At 52.2% G+C, this 18,840-nt stretch overlaps 2 protein-coding genes across 3 annotated transcripts in view; one reads left to right on the top strand and one right to left on the bottom strand.

The window, feature by feature from the left end:
* Dnah10 (dynein axonemal heavy chain 10) overlaps positions 1-16,061 on the top strand; it is a 118,966-nt gene extending 102,905 nt beyond the window's left edge. Inside the window, exons 65-79 of the mRNA XM_041648016.1 lie at positions 66-339; positions 1,641-1,745; positions 2,124-2,278; positions 3,369-3,523; positions 8,127-8,310; positions 9,180-9,380; positions 9,605-9,814; positions 9,943-10,038; positions 10,650-10,821; positions 11,188-11,319; positions 11,446-11,657; positions 11,747-11,914; positions 14,013-14,193; positions 15,381-15,526; positions 15,915-16,061. Of these exons, the coding sequence (XP_041503950.1) occupies positions 66-339; positions 1,641-1,745; positions 2,124-2,278; positions 3,369-3,523; positions 8,127-8,310; positions 9,180-9,380; positions 9,605-9,814; positions 9,943-10,038; positions 10,650-10,821; positions 11,188-11,319; positions 11,446-11,657; positions 11,747-11,914; positions 14,013-14,193; positions 15,381-15,526; positions 15,915-16,061 (2,538 nt within the window). The remainder of the gene's footprint in view (positions 1-65; positions 340-1,640; positions 1,746-2,123; positions 2,279-3,368; positions 3,524-8,126; positions 8,311-9,179; positions 9,381-9,604; positions 9,815-9,942; positions 10,039-10,649; positions 10,822-11,187; positions 11,320-11,445; positions 11,658-11,746; positions 11,915-14,012; positions 14,194-15,380; positions 15,527-15,914) is intronic.
* Positions 16,062-16,452: 391 nt separating this feature from the next.
* Positions 16,453-18,840, bottom strand: part of Ccdc92 (coiled-coil domain containing 92) — a 28,824-nt gene continuing 26,436 nt past the window's right edge. For both annotated transcript variants that reach the window (XM_041647776.1, XM_041647785.1), the window contains exon 4: positions 16,453-18,345. In XM_041647776.1, coding sequence (XP_041503710.1) covers positions 17,573-18,345 — 773 coding nt within the window. In that variant the 3' untranslated portion in view covers positions 16,453-17,572. The remainder of the gene's footprint in view (positions 18,346-18,840) is intronic.

The following is an 18,840-nucleotide window of genomic DNA, read 5'->3' as shown; positions in this document are numbered from 1 at the left end:
GGGCTGTGGACAGCACAGGCTGCCATCACCTTCCCGTTTCCATGGTAACTGAGGTCTTTCTGCAGGTATCAGAGAAGCTGAAGTTGGCAGAGAAGACAGCCCTGGACATCGACAGACTGCGGGATGGCTACCGGCCGGCGGCGAGGCGGGGCGCCATCCTGTTCTTCGTGCTGTCCGAGATGGCACTTGTCAACTCCATGTACCAGTACTCCCTCATCGCCTTCCTGGAGGTCTTTGGATTGTCGCTGAAGAAATCACTGCCTGATTCCATCCTCCTAAAGCGGCTGAAGAACATTATGGACACACTGACCTTTAACATCTACAACTATGGCTGCACAGGTGAGCGAGGGGAGGGGAGGAAGCTCTGCGTGGAACACGGAAACTTAGCCCGCCTTGGGCCGACTGCTCATTTGACAGAGGGATGTCCAGAGCACTGACTTCTAAACCCCATCTTCAGCAAATCCCCCACACCCTAAAGATGACCCATTCCAGGCTTGGTGGGGTTCACAGAGACGCTCAGTCTAGGGCATCTCCATTGGGCTGAGGCCTGTGCCATCAGAAGTTTCTGGATCCCTCTCTCCCTTCCTCACCCTGGAAGCCTCTGCTGCACTTCCTGACTGAGAACACACCTGTTCCAGACACTTCCTGTCAAGGGAGTCCTGGAATATGTGGTTCTCGTAGCTAGCCTCTTCATTTAATAATATGAACATCATCTGTGCTGTAGTATCAGGATTCGCCCGGTCCAGTGCTGAACGGGTAGCACCCCACGCTCTCTTATTTCTCAGCTGCTGGATGTTGGTTTGTTTCTGCCTTTTGGTTGTTAGGCTAATACAGCTGTCAACATTTGCCACAGGTGTGTGTGTGTATGTGTGTGTGCGTGTGTGTGTGTGTGTGTGTGTGTGTGTGCGCGCGCGCGCTCGCGCTCACGTATGCCTGCCTATGCTGTTGGTCCTGGGGCTGGAGCGCTGGGCCTCCTGCATGCCGGGTGAGTGCTCGTCCCCTGAGCTTCTTTCCAGCCTGAGCATTTGATTTTGATTTTGGATCCATATGTTCCCTGGAGCAGAGTTTCTGGGCTTCATGCCAAGTCTCCGACTTTTGGGGGGACTACCCAACTGGCTTCCAAAATGCCTATACTATTTACTACTCCCCAAATGCACTGCTTGTGAAGAACATTTCATCCTGAAACATTCTGAACACCATCTGGCCAGTGCCAGCTCTGGCACCGTCTTCACAGCCAGCCTCCTTTCCTTTGTGAGTATTGGACTCACCTGTCAGTCAGCAGTGCAGCTTGAACCTCTTAAGCGGGTCATGTGCGTTTTAAAACAAAGGCACAGCCGTTGCTTCCAGCCCCAGAAACGCCATGTCTCCCCCAGGAACTCAGCTCTGCTGCCTTGTGGAGAAGGTGGCTCCTGCCCAGCTTGCACACCCTCCACCTACGGAATAGATCATGCGATCATGCCAGGTGCACACAGATGTCTGTCACTACAGACGGCCCTTTTGCACCTGAACAGCCATGGCCATCAGATATGAAGAGGGTCACCGAGTGATGTGGGGATTCATTTCACTTCCCTCGGACTTGAGCATGCCCTGTTCAAGGGCTGCAGTTCTGAAGTGTAGTCCCTGTCTCTGTCTCTCCACAGGGCTGTTTGAGAGGCATAAGCTCCTCTTCTCCTTCAACATGACCATCAAGATAGAGCAGGCGGAGGGGAGGGTCCCCCAGGAGGAGCTGGACTTCTTCCTAAAAGGTAACGATAAAAGGACAGACAACTACCTATCCTTTCTAAAGGGCTTGCTGACTCTCACTCTCCTGCCATCCAAGGGACATGCGTGTCTATTCACTATAAACACACCAGTGGCAAAATCCCTCTCAAGCTCGGCGTCCAGAGGCCACAGGTCACCCAGCAGCCCTGAGAAACACTTCCTGGTTGACTCAGGGCACCTCTGTCAGGGGCTGTGTTGAGGCTGGAGGCCTGGCCAAGTTGCCCAGCTGGGCTCATTGGTGACAAGGACAAGCCCATGCCTCACCACTCCTAGGCAAAGGGACCCCTCCCCAAAGCAAGAGCCACGGAAGCACAGTGTGTGCGGTCAGCCCATGGCTGGCACCCTCTTCTCCCTGTGATTAGGGAACATTTCCCTGGAGAAGAGCAAAAGGAAGAAGCCATGTACCTGGCTGTCAGACCAGGGTTGGGAAGACATCATTCTCCTCTCAGAGGTGTTTTCAGAGGTCTTTGGGCAGCTCCCTGATGATATCGAGCGCCACGTCTCCACCTGGCAGGAGGTGAGTGTGCACATTCTCTTCTCCCCTTCCTGACACAGCAGCCATCTCCACACTGAGCCTACAGCCTCCCCGTCGCCAGGAAGACAATACATGGGGAAGCTGCCCCATATGGCCAGTGAGTGCCCTTGAGTATCCTTGGATATACTTTTCTTCATCCAGTCCTGCTAGCTGTGTGGGAGAACCAGCTACTCCTGCTACTCCTTCACTCACCCATATGCCCACTATCTGTCCGTCCATCCATCCATCCATCCATTCATCCATCCATCCATCCATTCATCCATCATCCATTCATAATCTATCCCCCATCCATCAATTCATTTTTCTAACTGCTGATCTGTCTATGCATCATCAATTCATCTATCACCCATCTATCCATTTATTCATTTATCCATCTATTACCCATCCGTTTATCCATCTAACCGCTGTTCATGTATCTCTTCATCTATCCATCACCCATTCATCAGTCGGTCCATCCTTTAATCCATCTGTCCATCACCCATCTATCCAACTGTTTATTTGTCCATCTATCCCTCTATCACCCACCACCCATCCACCCATTCATCCAACTGTTCATCTATGTATGCAGCGTAATTACCAGGCTAGCTTAATATGAAACAGCAAATTTTAATGAAGAGATAGGTTACAACACCAGGGATCCAGCGATGGGCAGGAAATACAAAAAGGACCGGTGGGGCTCATGCCTGCCAGATTTATACATAAACATTAGCCCGAGGCGAACACTCCCCCCATTGGGCTGGGCTTCCCCTACACATCTATCCATCCATCCATATAACTGTCTATCTGTCTGTCTCCCCATCTTTCTATCACCTATTACCTGTCCATCCATCCTTCCGAGAAATACTCCCTGGGCATCTCCTGGCTGCTATTTCCCTGCTGTGCCCTCTGAACCCCACAGTGGTTGCTACCCTTCCAGTTTTTCAGCTCATGGTTTTTGGTGTCAACAATGACAGCTGGATCAAAAGTTCAGATTTTCCTCTCTCTCTGGTGGCTCTTGCCACCTTCACATGCAAACTGTGGCCCGTGCCATTCCTGAGCCAATGCCACAGCCAACACTTTTTGCTTCTCACAGTGGTATGACCTGGATTCGCTAGAGCAGTTCCCGTTCCCCCTGGACTACGATGACTACATCACTGCCTTCCAGAAACTGCTTATTTTACGCTGCTTCCGGGTAGACCGGGTATACCGTGCAGTGACTGACTACGTGACCGTCACCATGGGAGAGAAGTGAGTGCCCAAGCCCGGCCCACAGGAGCAGGGCTAGCCTGTTCTAAGGGACCTGGCCAGAATGCTTCAGACAAACAAGAGGAAAGGGAAACTTAAAAGTATTTTAATGTTTTAAGTGATTAAAGTAATTTGTGCACGTGTGTGGGAGAGTGGTCATGTGTGTGTGTGGGAGAGTGGTCATGTGTGGGAAAATGGTCATGTGTGGGGAGAGTGGTCGTGTGTGTGTGGGAGAGTGGGCATGTGTGTGTGTGGGAGAGTGGGCATGTGTGTGGGAGAGTGGGCATGTGTGTGTGGGAGAGTGGGCATGTGTGTGTGGGAGAGTGGGCATGTGTGTGTGGGAGAGTGGGCATGTGTGTGTGTGGGAGAGTGGTCATGTATGTGGAGAGTGGTCATGTGTGTGTGGGAGAGTGGTCATGTGTGTGTGGAGAGTGGTCATGTGTGTGTGGAGAATGGTCATGTGTGTGGAGAGTGGTCATGTGTGTGTGTGGGAGAGTGGTCATGTGTGTGGGAGAGTGGTCATGTGTGTGGGAGAGTGGTCATGTGTGTGTGTGGGAGAGTGGTCATGTGTGTGTGTGGAGAGTGGTCATGTGTGTGGAGAGTGGTCATGTGTGTGTGTGGGAGAGTGGTCATATGTGTGTGTGGAGAGTGGTCATGTGTGTGTGTGGAGAGTGGTCATGTGTGTGGAGAGTGGTCATGTGTGTGTGGGAGAGTGGTCATGTGTGTGTGTGGGAGAGTGGTCATGTGTGTGTGTGGGAGAGTGGTCATGTGTGTGTGGAGGAGAGTGGTCTTGTGTGTGGAGGGTGGTCATGTGTGGGAGAGTAGTCATGTGTGTGTGGGAGAGTGGTCATGTGTGTGGGAGAGTGGTCATGTGTGTGTGGGAGAGTGGTCATGTGTGTGTGTGGAGAGTGGTCATGTGTGTGGGAGAGTGGTCATGTATGTGGAGAGTGGTCATGTGTGTGTGGAGAGTGGTCATGTGTGTGGGAGAGTGGTCATGTGTGTGGGAGAGTGGTCATGTGTGTGTGTGGAGAGTGGTCATGTGTGTGGGAGAGTGGTCATGTGTGTGGGAGAGTGGTCACGTGTGTGTGTGGAGAATGGTCATGTGTGTGTGTGGAGAGTGGTCATGTGTGTGTGGAGAGTGGTCATGTGTGTGTGGGAGAGTGGTCATGTGTGTGTGTGGAGAGTGGTCATGTGTGTGGGAGAGTGGTCATGTGTGTGGGAGAGTGGTCATGTGTGTGTGTGGAGAATGGTCATGTGTGTGTGTGGAGAGTGGTCATGTGTGTGTGAGAGTGGTCATGTGTGTGTGTGGAGAGTGGTCATGTGTGTGGGAGAGTGGTCATGTGTGTGTGGGAGAGTGGTCATGTGTGTGGGAGAGTGGTCATGTGTGTGGGAGAGTGGTCATGTGTATGTGGGGAGAGTGGTCATGTGTATGTGTGGAGAGTGGTCATGTGTGTGTGTGGAGAGTAGTCATGTGTGTGGGAGAGTGGTCATGTGTGTGTGTGGAGAGTGGTCATGTGTGTGGGAGAGTGGTCATGTGTATGGGAGAGTGGTCATGTGTGTGTGTGGAGAGTAGTCATGTGTGTGGGAGAGTGGTCATGTGTGTGTGTGGAGAGTGGTCATGTGTGTGGGAGAGTGGTCATGTGTATGGGAGAGTGGTCATGTGTGTGTGTGGAGAGTGGTCATGTGTGTGGGAGAGTGGTCATGTGTATGGGAGAGTGGTCATGTGTGTGTGTGGAGAGTAGTCATGTGTGTGGGAGAGTGGTCATGTGTGTGGGAGAGTGGTCATGTGTATGTGTGGAGAGTGGTCATGTGTGTGTGTGGAGAGTGGTCATGTGTGTGTGTGGGAGAGTGGGCATGTGTGTGTGTGGGAGAGTGGGCATGTGTGTGTGTGTGGAGAGTGGTCATGTGTGTGTGGGAGTGTGGTCATGTGTGTGTGTGGAGTGTGGTCATGTGTGTGTGTGGGAAAGTGGTCATGTTGTGGCGAGTGGTCATGTGTGTGTGTGGGAGAGTGGTTATGTGTGTGGAGAGTGGTCATGTGTGTGGAGAGTGGTCATGTGTGTGTGTGGGAGAGTGGGCATGTGTGTGTGGGAGTGTGGTCATGTGTGTGTGTGTGGAGAGTGGTCATGTGTGTGTGTGGGAGAGTGGTCATGTGTGTGTGTGGGAGAGTGGTCATGTGTGTGGAGAGTGGTCATGTGTGTAGAGAGTGGTCATGTGTGGAGAGTGGTCATGTGTGTGGTAGAGTTGTCATGTGTGTGGGAGAGTGGTCATGTGTGTGGAGAGTGGTCATGTGTGTGGAGGGTGGTCATGTGTGGAGAGTGGTCATGTGTGTGAAGAGTGGTTATGTGTGTGGAGAGTGGTCATGTGTGTGGAGAGTGGTCATGTGTGTGGAGAGTGGTCATGTGTGTGAAGAGTGGTTATGTGTGTGGAGAGTGGTCATGTGTGTGGAGAGTGGTCATGTGTGTGGAGAGTGGTCATGTGTGTGTGTGGAGAGTGGTCATGTGTGTGGAGAGTGGTCATGTGTGTGTGTGGAGAGTGGTCATGTGTGTGTGGAGAGTGGTCATGTGTGTGGAGAGTGGTCACGTGTGTGTGGGAGAGTGGTCATGTGTGTGGAGAGTGGTCATGTGTGAGGGAGAGTTGTCATGTGTGTGGAGAGTAGTCATGTGTGTGTGGAGAGTGGTCATGTGTGTGTGTGGAGAGTGGTCATGTGTGTGTGTGGAGAGTGGTCATGTGTATGGAGAGTGGTCATGTGTGTGGGAGAGTGGTCATGTGTGTGTGTGTGGAGAGTGGTCATGTGTGTGGGAGAGTGGTCATGTGTGTGTGGGAGAGTGGTCATGTGTGTGTGTGGAGAGTGGTCATGTGTTTGGGAGAGTGGTCATGTGTGTGGGAGTGTGGTCATGTGTGTGTGTGGAGAGTGGTCATGGTGTGTGTGGAGAGTGGTCGTGTGTGTGTGGAGAGTGGTCATGTGTGTGTGGAGAGTGGTCATGTGTGTGTGGGAGAGTGGTCATGTGTGTGTGGGAGAGTGGTCATGTGTGTGTGGAGAGTGGTCATGTGTGTGGGAGAGTGGTCATGTGTGTGTGGGAGAGTGGTCATGTGTGTGGGAGAGTTGTCATGTGTGTGGAGAATGGTCATGTGTGTGGGAGAGTGGTCATGTGTGTGGAGAGTGGTCATGTGTGTGGAGAGTGGTCATGTGTGTGGAGAGTGGTCATGTGTGTATGCATGCTTCAAGGCATGAGCTTAACCTTTGTGTCATTCCTTAGGAGCCATCCAATTTGTGTTTTTGGTTTTATGTTTGTTTGCTTGGTTGGTTAGTTGGTTTTTTCGAGACAGGGTTTCTCTGTGTAGCCATGGATGTAGTCCTGGAACTTCCCCTGTAGACCAGGATGGCCTCGAACTCAGAAAGATTCACCCGTGTCTGCCTCGTGAGCACTGAGATTAAAGGTGTGCGCCACCACCGCCTGGCACCTTTTCTTAATTTTTATTAGTTCTTTGAAGATTTCGTACAGTGCATTTTGACCATATTCATCCTCTAGCTCCTCCCATCCCCCTCCCATCTTTGTGTTCTTGCTTTTTAAAACCCATTGAGTCCCATTTCTGCTGCCCGTATATTTTGGATGTGTGACCACTGGAGTGTGGCGGACCTGCCAGGCCCAGTTTTGGAAAAAAAATAACTCTCGTTCTTTCTCCATTGGCAATGGCTTCTTGGGTAGGGGTGGGACTTCATGCCCACCTTCCTGCCAGAACTTGGGACAGACAAGTCATATGGGCAAGATACTATTACTCCACTAAACAGACACAGTATTAAATCGACCCCTAGTGATTCATTTCTAACCCTACACACATCCTTTGGCAGTAGATGGTGATTAACCCAGAAATTCTGATTTCTTTAAAATATGAAACCCCTTCTTCCTCATGCATTGGCGGCTGTCTTAGTCTGTTCGGTGTTGCCACAACCAAATACTTGATGCTGCGTGATGTTGAACAAAACAAGATTTATTTGGCTTGTGTTTCTGGTAGCCAGAATCACAGCCTGGCAACAAGAGAAAGAGCCATGTGCCAAAGAAGTCAGGCACATGAGGAACCTCACTTTGTAACTACCCGATCACGTGAGAAGGAACCCAGTCCTGTAGGAAGTATGTTAATCCCTTCCAAGGGTGGTGCCTTGGTGACCAGTACCGCCACCTCCGATACCATTGTGTTGGGTACAGGTGTGTCCGGGGGATAAACACTATCTAAATTAGAATATAACTAATGAAAAACCCTAAAGAAAGGGGCAGTGTGGTGCATCCCACAGAGCCGCTGATGTGTGATTTCCGGGTATGTGTCTGAGGCCTGTGCATAGGAAGAGCAGGTCAAAGCCCCCAGCTCAGTATCACCTTGCTGAAACTAGTATACAGGGATCACATGAGGTAGAGGGAGCCAGGGAGGCCTCTGCTACCTAGGAGAGCATCAAGGGTGCTGGATCTGTGTGTGCAACGGGATTCTCAAAAGGCCAGGACAAAGGTGTGAAGGACTATGTTCTGGATGCTGACGGGGAGTGGGAGGCAGCAGGGTAGGGAGAGGACCTGGAGCTGTCCTGCAGGTCGTTTCGTGTTCTCCCTTTTGCCAGGTATGTTCAGCCCCCGATGATCAGCTTTGAGGCCATTTTCGAGCAGAGCACCCCCAATTCGCCCATTGTATTCATCCTGAGTCCTGGCTCTGACCCTGCCAGTGACCTCATGAAGCTGGCTGAGCGGAGTGGCTTTGGGGGCAATCGCCTCAAGTTTCTTGCAATGGGTCAAGGCCAAGAAAAGGTAACTAGTGGGTTTGTAAGCTGTGTCCCGGAGTGCTCCTGGGGTGGAACCGAAGTCAGGATCAAACAATGAGACACTCGTGACAGCGTGGCTCTGGTCTCTCCGCCACCTGTGACCACTCAACTCCACTCCTTTCTAAGCCTCTGTCACCATGGGTCCCATACCGGTCAGCGGTCTTAGGCTTCTGGTGTGTGGCTCATGGGGATCGTAGGGTGGCCATTTGGAAGCCATTTGTCCCATGCCACCTGCTAGCTCATTGTGACAGGACACAGCACTCAGGGAAACTCGAGGTCAGAGGGCGCCGACTCCTAGCTGCGGCTTTGTTATGAAGTACCTGTGGGTCTCTGGGAAACATGGCTACCAACGCACAGGGCAGGAACAGCGACACTGGGTAGACAGGGCACGGCAGGCAGGTCCAACCTCCCACCCAGAGGAAGCCATTTCCATGCGAGTGCCACCCGGGTCTGGTCCTCATGATCTGGAGGATCATGGACCACCTCTGTGCTCCAGGCTCTTTAGGTCTGAATTCTGAGGGTCAGTTATGCTTCCTGGAGGGATGGGCAAGACTTTTGCAGGCCTGTTTGAGTCCAGTCTTGGGTGCAATGTGACTGTGACAGAAGTGAGGGATCTTGGGACTGTGGAGGCTGAAGAGGCACGAGGCATGGATGTCACAGGTAGCAGGAAGGCTGTCTCAGGAGGGTTTCCACCTTAGCTCCTGGATCCCTGCATCCTTCTCACTCTCTTGGGAATACTAGTCCACCTGCACCTGCACCCGCACCCTGCACCCCTCCTGCAGGTGGCACTGGAGTCTAGGGTTGGCCTAGCTTGGGAATGCTAGTCCACCCACATCCTACCCCCCACCCCCACAGTTGGCACTGCAGCTGCTGGAGACAGCAGTGGCTCGTGGACAGTGGCTCATGTTGCAGAACTGCCACCTTCTGGTCAAGTGGCTGAAGGACCTAGAGAAGTCCCTGGAGAGGATCACCAAGCCACACCCCGACTTCCGCCTGTGGCTCACCACAGACCCCACCAAGGGCTTCCCCATTGGAATCCTGCAGAAGTCCTTAAAGGTCTGTCTTGGGGTCAACACAGATATGCTACAGTCCCGGTCCAGATCACTGCCATAGGGACCTTAGGGTGAAGGGGCTAGCCCACATACCCATCCCACTCTTCCTACGTGGCTGTGGGACTTGTGTGTGTGCCGCCCAGATCTCCCATTCCAGCTCAAACAAGCTGTGGGAGCAGGAGGTGGCAGAGGGCTCCTGGGTCAGGTCTGCCTTCTGCTTTTCCACAGGTGGTCACGGAGCCACCTAACGGTCTCAAACTGAACATGCGAGCAACCTACTTCAAGATCTCCCATGAGATGCTGGAGCAGTGTCCACACAGCGCCTTCAAGCCCCTGGTCTATGTGCTGGCCTTCTTCCATGCTGTGGTACAAGAGAGGAGGAAGTTTGGCAAGATCGGCTGGAATGTGTACTATGATTTCAACGAGTCTGACTTCCAGGTGAGGGTGGTGACACTGGTCCAGCCGGTGCACCCCGAGCTGCCTGGCTTCTGCATCTGCCTTCCACAGCCACCAACAGCAAGTTGCGGGGTGTGAGTGGCTGCTAACAGCTGTTTCTTCTCTTTAAGGTCTGCATGGAAATCCTAAATACATACCTAACGAAAGCCTTCCAACAGCGTGACCCGCGCATCCCGTGGGGCAGCCTCAAGTACCTGATTGGAGAGGTGACGAGGTTTGGGTGCATCCTGTGGGCTGGGGTCTGGGACCAAGACACCTGTCCTTTGAGCCCTTAGGATAGCCCTTGTTCCTGCCCCCACCCACTCCTTACCACCCAAGGTCCCTTAAACATACTCTTGCCTCCTCACTGTTTTTCCAGGGAGGTCTCTTGTGTGACTCTAGGGCCCAGGGCCCCCACTAAACTTTCTCTGGGCAGTACCCAGCTTGCCAACGTGCTGAGCACATCCAAGAAGCTTTGTTGTGTTCTTGGGCTGTGGGTACCATGCTTCTAGCTGAACTGATGGGAAAGCTAGATTTGGGGAATTCTGCAATGCAGAAGGACTGACTGCTGGTGTCTAGGTTCTTGTCTGTCTGTCTGTCTGATCCACTTGGGAATTCTCCCAGTTGCTTTGTGTTCCCTGTGGATTGCTTCATGCTTTTGGTCTGTTTTCAGGAGGCCTCAGCCTAAAGCTTGATTTTATAGATAAGCCCCCTTTCTTGTCTGTCTGGCCCAGGTTATTTAAGTAGACAGGTTGGAGTCGGGCAGTGGTGGAGGCTGGAGCTGCAGGTGCAGGTGGGGCGATGGGACCCCACTGGTTCTCATCCACTCTGACCTCAGGTCATGTACGGAGGCCGGGCCATCGACAGCTTCGACCGGCGCATCCTCACCACGTACATGGACGAGTACCTGGGAGACTTCATTTTCGATACTTTTCAACCATTCCACTTCTTCCGGAACAAGGAAGTGGATTACAAAATCCCTGTGGGTGACGTGAAGGATAAATTTGTTGGTGAGCTGTCCCTAGGGTGAAGAAAATTCTGTGAAGGATGACAGATTCCATGTGCTTTTGCTGTGGTTGACCCGAGCTCTTTGCCACCCTCTCCTGGTGGGACTTCTGGGCTGGCCGAGTGAGGCTGTTCCCTGGGCTCTGCCTCACCTCAGAGCTGCTCCTTAGCCGAGGTTACCAACCCTGGGATGGCATCTGGAAGGGTGACACTGGGATGGTCGCTGAGCCATCTGCACCACAGATACAGTGCATGCAGATGGGCGAGGCCCAATAGGGCCTTTACTCTAAAACACACCAACAACAGAGTTACTTTTGATTTGGAGTGTCCTCAGAAACGGTACAACCTGTTCTCTCTCACCATGATTCTAGAAGCCATCGAGGCCCTCCCACTGGCCAACACGCCGGAAGTGTTTGGTCTCCACTCCAATGCTGAGATCGGCTATTACACACAGGCAGCTAGGGATATGTGGGAGCATCTGCTGGAGCTACAGCCACAGACAGGTAGAGCTGCTGGGGCAGGGGTGCTCCTGGTGGGCGCAGGCAGCTTTCCCAAGAACGAGGAGGCTCCCAAAGCCCCATCTTCCAGTGCAGCTAGTCTCGACACCTCTTAAAGTGTCATCCTTCCAGGGGAATCCAGCAGTGGCATCAGCCGTGATGACTACATTGGCCAGGTGGCCAAGGACATTGAAAACAAGATGCCCAAGATCTTTGACCTGGACCAGGTCCGGAAGCACCTGGGTTTTAACATCTCACCTACCTCGGTGGTGCTGCTGCAGGAGCTGGGGCGCTTCAACAAACTCGCCATCCGCATGACCAGGTCTCTGGCTGAGCTCCAAAGAGTAAGTGTGGCCCTAGGGCGGACAGGGCATGATGGGGGGAGCCCCAGGCCCTCCACAGCCCTGCTGAGGACTCTCTGTTCTGCCAACAGGCCTTGGCTGGCGAAGTTGGGATGAGCAATGAGTTAGATGACGTAGCCAGGTCTCTCTTCCTCGGGCACATCCCTCACATCTGGAGAAAGCTTGCCCCGGACACCCTGAAGACCCTTGGAAACTGGATGGTCTACTTCCTGCGGCGGTACAGCCAGTACACACTGTGGGTGAGTGCCGGGCCACTGTGGGTCTGGCTCTGCCCACACACCTACTCCCGCTTTCCCCTGGGAATGTATATCAGGTGTCCCAGGGACGTCCTCAGTTGTCATGCCTTTGCAAGTCTGATTTATGTACACCTGAGATAATTTCTTCTAAATGTCTTGGCATCTGTTCTAGTTCACACTTTTTAGGGTCTTTATCCTTCCTCCTGGTGGTGGACATTTAGGTGGTGACTGTACAGATTTGTGTCACAAAGAGCACTGTGGTCAGTGTCCTTGAGTGAAGCCAGTGTGTGTCCCACACACCCTAGAGCACACGTGCCCTTCATCTGTTGTTGGGAGGTCACCTTTACTTCTTCAGCCATGCTGGCATGAATTGGTGTGATCCTCCTTCCTCAGTCTCCCAAGCATTGGGATTATAGGTTTGAGCTGAAGTCTTATCTGTGAGTTTTCTACAAAGTTGAAGTCATAATACTTGGGGAGTGACATTTGCTTTCTTCTGCAAATCTGTGCAGTCTTTGAGTCTGGGTCCTTTGCTCAGTGATGGAGCATGGAGCATTTAATTGTTTTTGGCCTGCTTCTTTTCTTTTTTCTTTTTATTTATTTGTTTGTTTTCTTTTTCCTTTTTTTTTTTTTTGAGACAGGGTTTCTCTGTAGCTTTGGAGCCTGTCCTGGCACTAGCTCTTTTAGACCAGGCTGGTCTTGAACTCACAAAGATCCGCCTGCCTCTGCCTCCCGAGTGCTGGGATTAAAGGAGTGTGCCACCACCGCCCGGCTTCTTTTCTTTTTAAAAATAATTTATTTTTATGTGCATTGGCATTTTGCCTGCGTGTATGTCTGTGTGAGAGTGTCAGATCTTGGAGTTACAGTTATGAGCTGCCTTGTGGGTGCTGGGAATTGAATCTTGGTTCTCTAGAAGAGCACTCAGAGGTCTTAACCACCGAGCCATCTCTCCAGCCCTGCCCTGTTTCTTTAATGAAGGTGAAGTGGAGGGTGTTTCATAAAGATTATTTATATTTTCGGTGAACCGTCATGTCTGTTTCAAGAGAAGACTCCACTTTTTACATTGACTTTTTAAAAATGTATGTATGAAGTATATTTATATCTCTGTGTGTGTGATTGCATGCATTTGGGTTCATATGTGGGAGTCAGTCCTTGCTTTCCATCTTGAGACAGGGTCCCTTGTTCACTGCTAGGCAGTACAAGCTAGCTGCCCTGCAAGCCTCTGGTCATCCTCTTGCCTGTCTCCCATCTCACTATGGGGGCACTAAGATTAGAAGGGTGGCACCACCCCAGCTTTATGTACTTCCTGGTGATCCAAATCCAGGTCTTCAGGACTGTGTGGTAAGTGCTTTGTCCACTGATCTGTCTCCTTAGCCCTTTTTATTGGTTTCTAAGAGCTCGTTGTATATGAAAGACAGTAACTCTTGGTCTGCTGGTGATGCATGGACTCCTCCCTGCTGGGAGCCTTTTACTTGGATGAGGATGGTGTGTGTGTTTCTATTAGAAGGTTTTTCAGTATGAATGCAGCCAAAACTTTTCTTTCTTTCTTTCTTTCTTTCTTTCTTTCTTTTCTTTTGGGTGGCATCTGGGCTTTGCAATTCTCCACTTGAGAAAACGAGAGGTTAGGTGTGGTCCTTTTGTAGGTTTGTGTCCATCTGTATGTATGCAGGTATGTGTACATGTGGAGAAAGGCCAGACACGAACCTTGAGTGTCATTCCTAATGGGCCATGACTGTTTAGACAGGGTTTCTCTTTAGGACCTGGGATTCACTGATTTGGCTAGGCTGGCTGTTCGGGAAACCTCAAAGATCTTTCTCTACTGCCTCAGCACAGGATTGCAAGCATGTGCTACCACACCTGATGTCTTTAATGTGGGTTCTCAGTATCAAGTGGGGACATCTATGTAGCAAGCACTTTAATGACCTTGGTGTTTCCCTAAAGTTTTGGTCCACCGGGAGTTTGGTGGTCACCTTTTCCCCTGTGGGTAGATAACTGACCTAATGCCAACATTTGTCACCATGGAAAACCAGGCTTTTGTTTTCTTAATCAGCTTTGAAGCTGGTGTCACAGCCCAGCTTCCTGTCCTGCCCACCTTCCCTACCAGGTCACCGAGAGTGAGCCTAGTGTGATGTGGCTCTCAGGGCTGCACATCCCAGAGTCCTACCTCACAGCACTGGTACAGGCCACGTGCCGGAGAAATGGCTGGCCGCTGGACCGGTCCACCTTGTTCACACAAGTGACCAAGTTCCAGGACGCTGATGAAGTGAATGAGCGAGCAGGGCAAGGTACAGTGAGGGTCACATACCCTGCTCTCCAACTGGGGCTTCCCTCTCAGAACTGTCACCCAGCTCAACGGGATGAGCACCATGTGGATCCTATGTTGCTGCTGTGGCATCTCAGAGAGCAGAGTTTCCCGATGGAGACTAGCCGAGTCACAGGGTGGATGGCAGGGAGGCCTGACCATGCTAGTTTGTGGCAAGTGGGTGCCTAGATTAAGTTCTCTAAGATAACTGAGCGGCTTCCCCTGAAGGGCAGACGAGTAGGGGCCAAAAAAGAACATAAGCTAGCACAGAGCTTTGGTCAGGCATATTCAAGCTTTTGACATTGTGACCTGACACTGTCAGCTACAAAGTTCCCACTTGAGAGCTGTATAACCTGTTAAAATCATGAAACCAAACCCCTCCTAGTGTTTTAAGCAGGTCTGCAATTGTGCTGAGCTACATTCATCCCTATCTTTTTTTTTTTTTTTTTTTATTTTTCGAGACAGGGTTTCTCCGTAGCTTTTTTTTGGTTCCTGTCCTGGAACTAGCTCTTGTAGACCAGGCTGGCCTCGAACTCACAGAGATCCGCCTGCCTCTGCCTCCCGAGTGCTGGGATTAAAGGCGTGCGCCACCACCGCCCGGCAATCCCTATCTTTTGTCCATGGGCCACAGCTGCTAGATGCCAGCATTCTGTGCAGGCGCTAGTTGGAAACTTTCCCTAGCCAGAGTTCACTGAACTGCGAAGAGCAGAAGCCCCTTTGTGCCTGTTTAAGAATGGATTAATGGGCAAGTCTCAGGGGCCCTCAGATAGGTCTCACTGGTGAGCATCCAGTTGCCACTCTGTTGGGCAGGTGGACGACTTTTGCCTTTGGTGAGAGCGCTGAATGGTAATCACTAGACCACCAATAAGTGTAGACATTCTCACTTTTGGGGTCTCTGTGTGCTAGAGACCACACTTCTCTTGGACTTCCCCTTTGGTTCAGAGGATGCTGGGATTACTGGGTGCCCTGAAGCCAGAGTCCAGGAAGACAAGTGCTGCCTGGACCACTTCCTTGGAGCCCTGAATCTCCTATCCAGCTATTCTTTTATGCGGAAGAAGGGCAGAGTTGAGCGCCCCACCCCAGTGGCATTTGTACTTTTCCTCTGTGCACACCTGTGAGAGGAGAGTTGACACACAATAGAACACAGACACATCTTTCTGCCACCCCCAGGGTGCTTTGTTTCAGGGCTCTACCTGGAGGGCGCTGACTGGGATATAGAGAGTGGGTGTCTTATCAAGAGTAAGCCCAAGGTGCTGGTTGTGGACCTGCCCATCCTGAAGATCATCCCCATTGAAGCTCACCGTCTGAAGCTACAGGTGACAGTCACCTCCCTGACCCCATGGTGCCGTGCCGTCCCTCCTCTCAGGGCAGGCTAGGGCATGAAAATATTTGGTATACATGCATGTGGGTGCCCATAATCCTTGGGGTCAAGTCCAAGCTTAGAGCCTGTGGTAGAGACCCTGGGGAAACTCCCTTCTTAGGAGATTCTGGATACACTATTTGAGTCAGAAAGTGGCTCCATCCAGTGTGGACAGCAGGTGCCTTCTACTCTGGCTGGCTGGGAACTAGGCAGCATTTGCCCAGGCACCCCATGGTATCCAATGTAAGCCTGGCACTGCTCATGTTAAGTTCTCAGGCTGAATCCCATCTAGTCATGAGCTGATGCCTCCAACCCTGAGGATGTCCCCTGCCACTCCTTTGCAGAACACCTTCCGGACCCCCGTCTATACCACCTCCATGAGGAGAAATGCCATGGGAGTCGGCCTAGTGTTCGAAGCTGACCTCTTTACCACGAAGCACATCTCACACTGGGTGCTCCAGGGGGTATGCCTCACCCTGAACTCAGATTAACCCCAGCATCAGCATGTGGAGGACTACATGGAGCTACCATGCCTGGCACACAGGTGCTGACGGCATTGCAGGGAGTTTACCAAGGGGCAGCTGGAATGCTGGTGGAGGATGTTTGATGCTGATTTTTCTTGCATTTGAAAGTGGCCATCTACACATACTTTTCTATTAAATGAACCTTGTTTTGCAATGGGTTTTGGTGTGTGGATGCATGTGTGTGGGTGCACCTCAATCTTGTTTATTCCTCAGGTTCTTGACTTATTTGTTCTTGAGATAAGGTCTTACCATTCTGGAGCTTGCTGACTCGCCAAAAGCCCGAGGATCCCCATCTCTATCTCCCGAGGGCTGGGGTCACAAATCTGCACCATCACACTTAGTTTTTTTTTTAAGTTTTTATTTCTGTGTATTGTATGTATGAGCCTGTCTGAATATGTGTGCACCACACGTGAGGTATCGGGGTCCCTGGAGTTACAGCCAATTGTGAGCCACCATGTGGGTGCTGTAATCGGCAGCAGCATCTTTTTAGCCTTGGTTTTGCATCTCGATCTTCTTTTTGAGAATTTTGGACACAGCACACGCCAGTGCAAGTTTTAAGGCAAGTGCATTCTCCCTTCCTTCCTGTTAAGCCACTGGAGAGGGGTTCTACCCGTTTCTGCTCAGTACGTGCCCTTTGCTGGCCAGAGCGTAGAAGGCTGAGGCTGCTGAGTCAACTGTTCAGTTCCTGCCCAGCCTCCAGACTCCTCCTCTCCCAGGCCTTAGTGTGGCTTGGGGGAGAATGGTACTGTGAGGCTGGCCTGGCCAGCTGGGGATAGGGAGGCAGTGTGGAGCCTGGGCAGGACAGAACGCAGCTTCTGCCAGAAATGCAGGAGCACCAACATCTCAGCAACAGCTCAAGGCAGCAAGTATTCCCACCCCCACCCGTGAGTCCTCCCCTCCCACCTCCTCCACAGTCCCTCGGTGCTTCAAAACGACAGAGGAGAAGAAGGGTGGGTTTAGAAAAAAACATTTGTTGGATCCTGAATGAACACTTGGGTGAAACTAACAAAAAATTATGAACACACACTCAGGTTGGGGTGACATGAGGGGTGAGGGTCATCTTGCTTACAGCTGCTTGGCAAAGGGTCTGTGGGAAGGTAGGAGTTCCAGGAAGAAGCAGAAGCTACTGCTCTGCTCTCATAGGCTGCCCTTGATATTGGGAGGGGTGGGTCCTTATTTTGCTTTGACTTCAAGCGGTTCTGATTCCGAGTGTGGCATGTGATGCAGCCGTGGCCTGGTCCTTGTTAGGAAGTGTGCCGAGATCTCATGGCGTGGGGCTAGAAGCAAGCTATAGGCATGCAGGCGTTGGCCACAGTGCCAGTAAATATCTTCAGTGGAGACACCATTGTGTCACTATGGGGCCAGAAGCCAGGCTGCGATGGTAGGAAACATTTGGCATGAGTGGGGTGAGGAAGGTGTGGGCGAGGTTCCCCGTGGCGCTCACAGTGCATGGATGGCTGCGGTGGTGGCCGCAGGCTTCACACAGTTCGGTCCGTCCCTGAGTGCTTCCGTACCACCTTCCCTGTGTTCACTTGGTCCACAGCCCTCGTCTCTCCCTCAGGCTGGGGCTGTGGTGGACTGGCATGATGGATGCGATGAGCCACCCCGACATGGGTCTTGTGTGGCTTGTCTCGGGCTGGGCTATGTTGCCCACTGGCGCCACGGTCTGAGGCGATGGGAGGTATGACAAGAGGCCGCTCTTTGAGCTGGACCTCAGCAGACTCCCGGGCCAGCAGGAACGGGGTGGGATCTGGCATTGCATCCACCGGCTCCCGCAGAAGGAGTTTGCGGCTCTCAGCTCCAAACCTGTAGACTTCCTCAAACTCAGGGTGCAGTGGGGCCGACAGGCTCTTCTTCATGCGGCGACGAGGTGTCTCAGGCAGCTTGTCCTTGGGGGGTGTGGGCTTGTAGCTGGCCAGTGCAGGGCTGCCAGCTGGGCTGGCGTCAGAGGTGCCGCTGGAGCTCAATAGTTTCTTCTTGGCTGCATGTAGCTGAGAGGTGAGGTAGGCCACGGTGCTGGCGCGCTGCTCTAACTCCCCTGAGAGCATGCTCAGCTTGTGGCTCTTCACCTTCAGCTCCTCCAGGTACTTCTTCTCTCTCTCACGGACCGTGTTCTCCAGCACAGCGATGGCAGCATTCTTCTGCTCCAGTTCTTGCAATAACTTGCGGTTTTCTTCCTCCTTGGCCTCCAGCTGGGCCTCCAGCTCTTCACAGCGCCTCTTCAGTTCTGTCGTTCTGGAAGAGCCGTCTCCTGCAGGAAAAAGTCAGGTGCCAGGTCAGAGCCTAGTAGAGGAGGCAGATTCTCATGGCCTGTGTGGAGGGCCCTGGCAAGGAGCCCTATGGTAGGTGGGGTGCAGGATGGCCTGCAGGCCCTGTTCCCACTAAAGGCGAATCAGGGGGTCTCTGAGGCCCCTCCCAGCTCTTAGTTCCCTGGCTTACTGCGTAAAAGAACGTCTCCAGAATCTGAAGGTGCTGAAGTTAAAACAGCTTGAGCGTCAGCTGGAGTCAGCGTCTCTGGAGTGCCAGCTCTACAAGTGAAGGGTGTCAGACATGTCCCTCAGGCCTAGACCCTGCTCTTCAGCCACTTTAATCTCCCAGTTGCCCCAATCTAGCACTTGCTTTCTGCTCCCTTTCTGCTAGCCGGCAGCCTGCTCTCTTCTCTGCTCCATCTGGCCCTACTTCCCACTGGTATCACCACCTCCCAGGCCTCGTTCAATCCACTCTGCTCCCCTCTTTCTCCCTTGAC

Source organism: Microtus oregoni, unplaced genomic scaffold (genome assembly GCF_018167655.1).
Source record: "Microtus oregoni isolate MIOR12 unplaced genomic scaffold, Mior012 000003F_ref0000135, whole genome shotgun sequence".
In the NCBI taxonomy this organism is placed as follows: domain Eukaryota; kingdom Metazoa; phylum Chordata; class Mammalia; order Rodentia; family Cricetidae; genus Microtus; species Microtus oregoni.
Note: the sequence above shows the minus strand (reverse complement) of the source record. Positions and strands in the feature narration are given on the sequence as shown.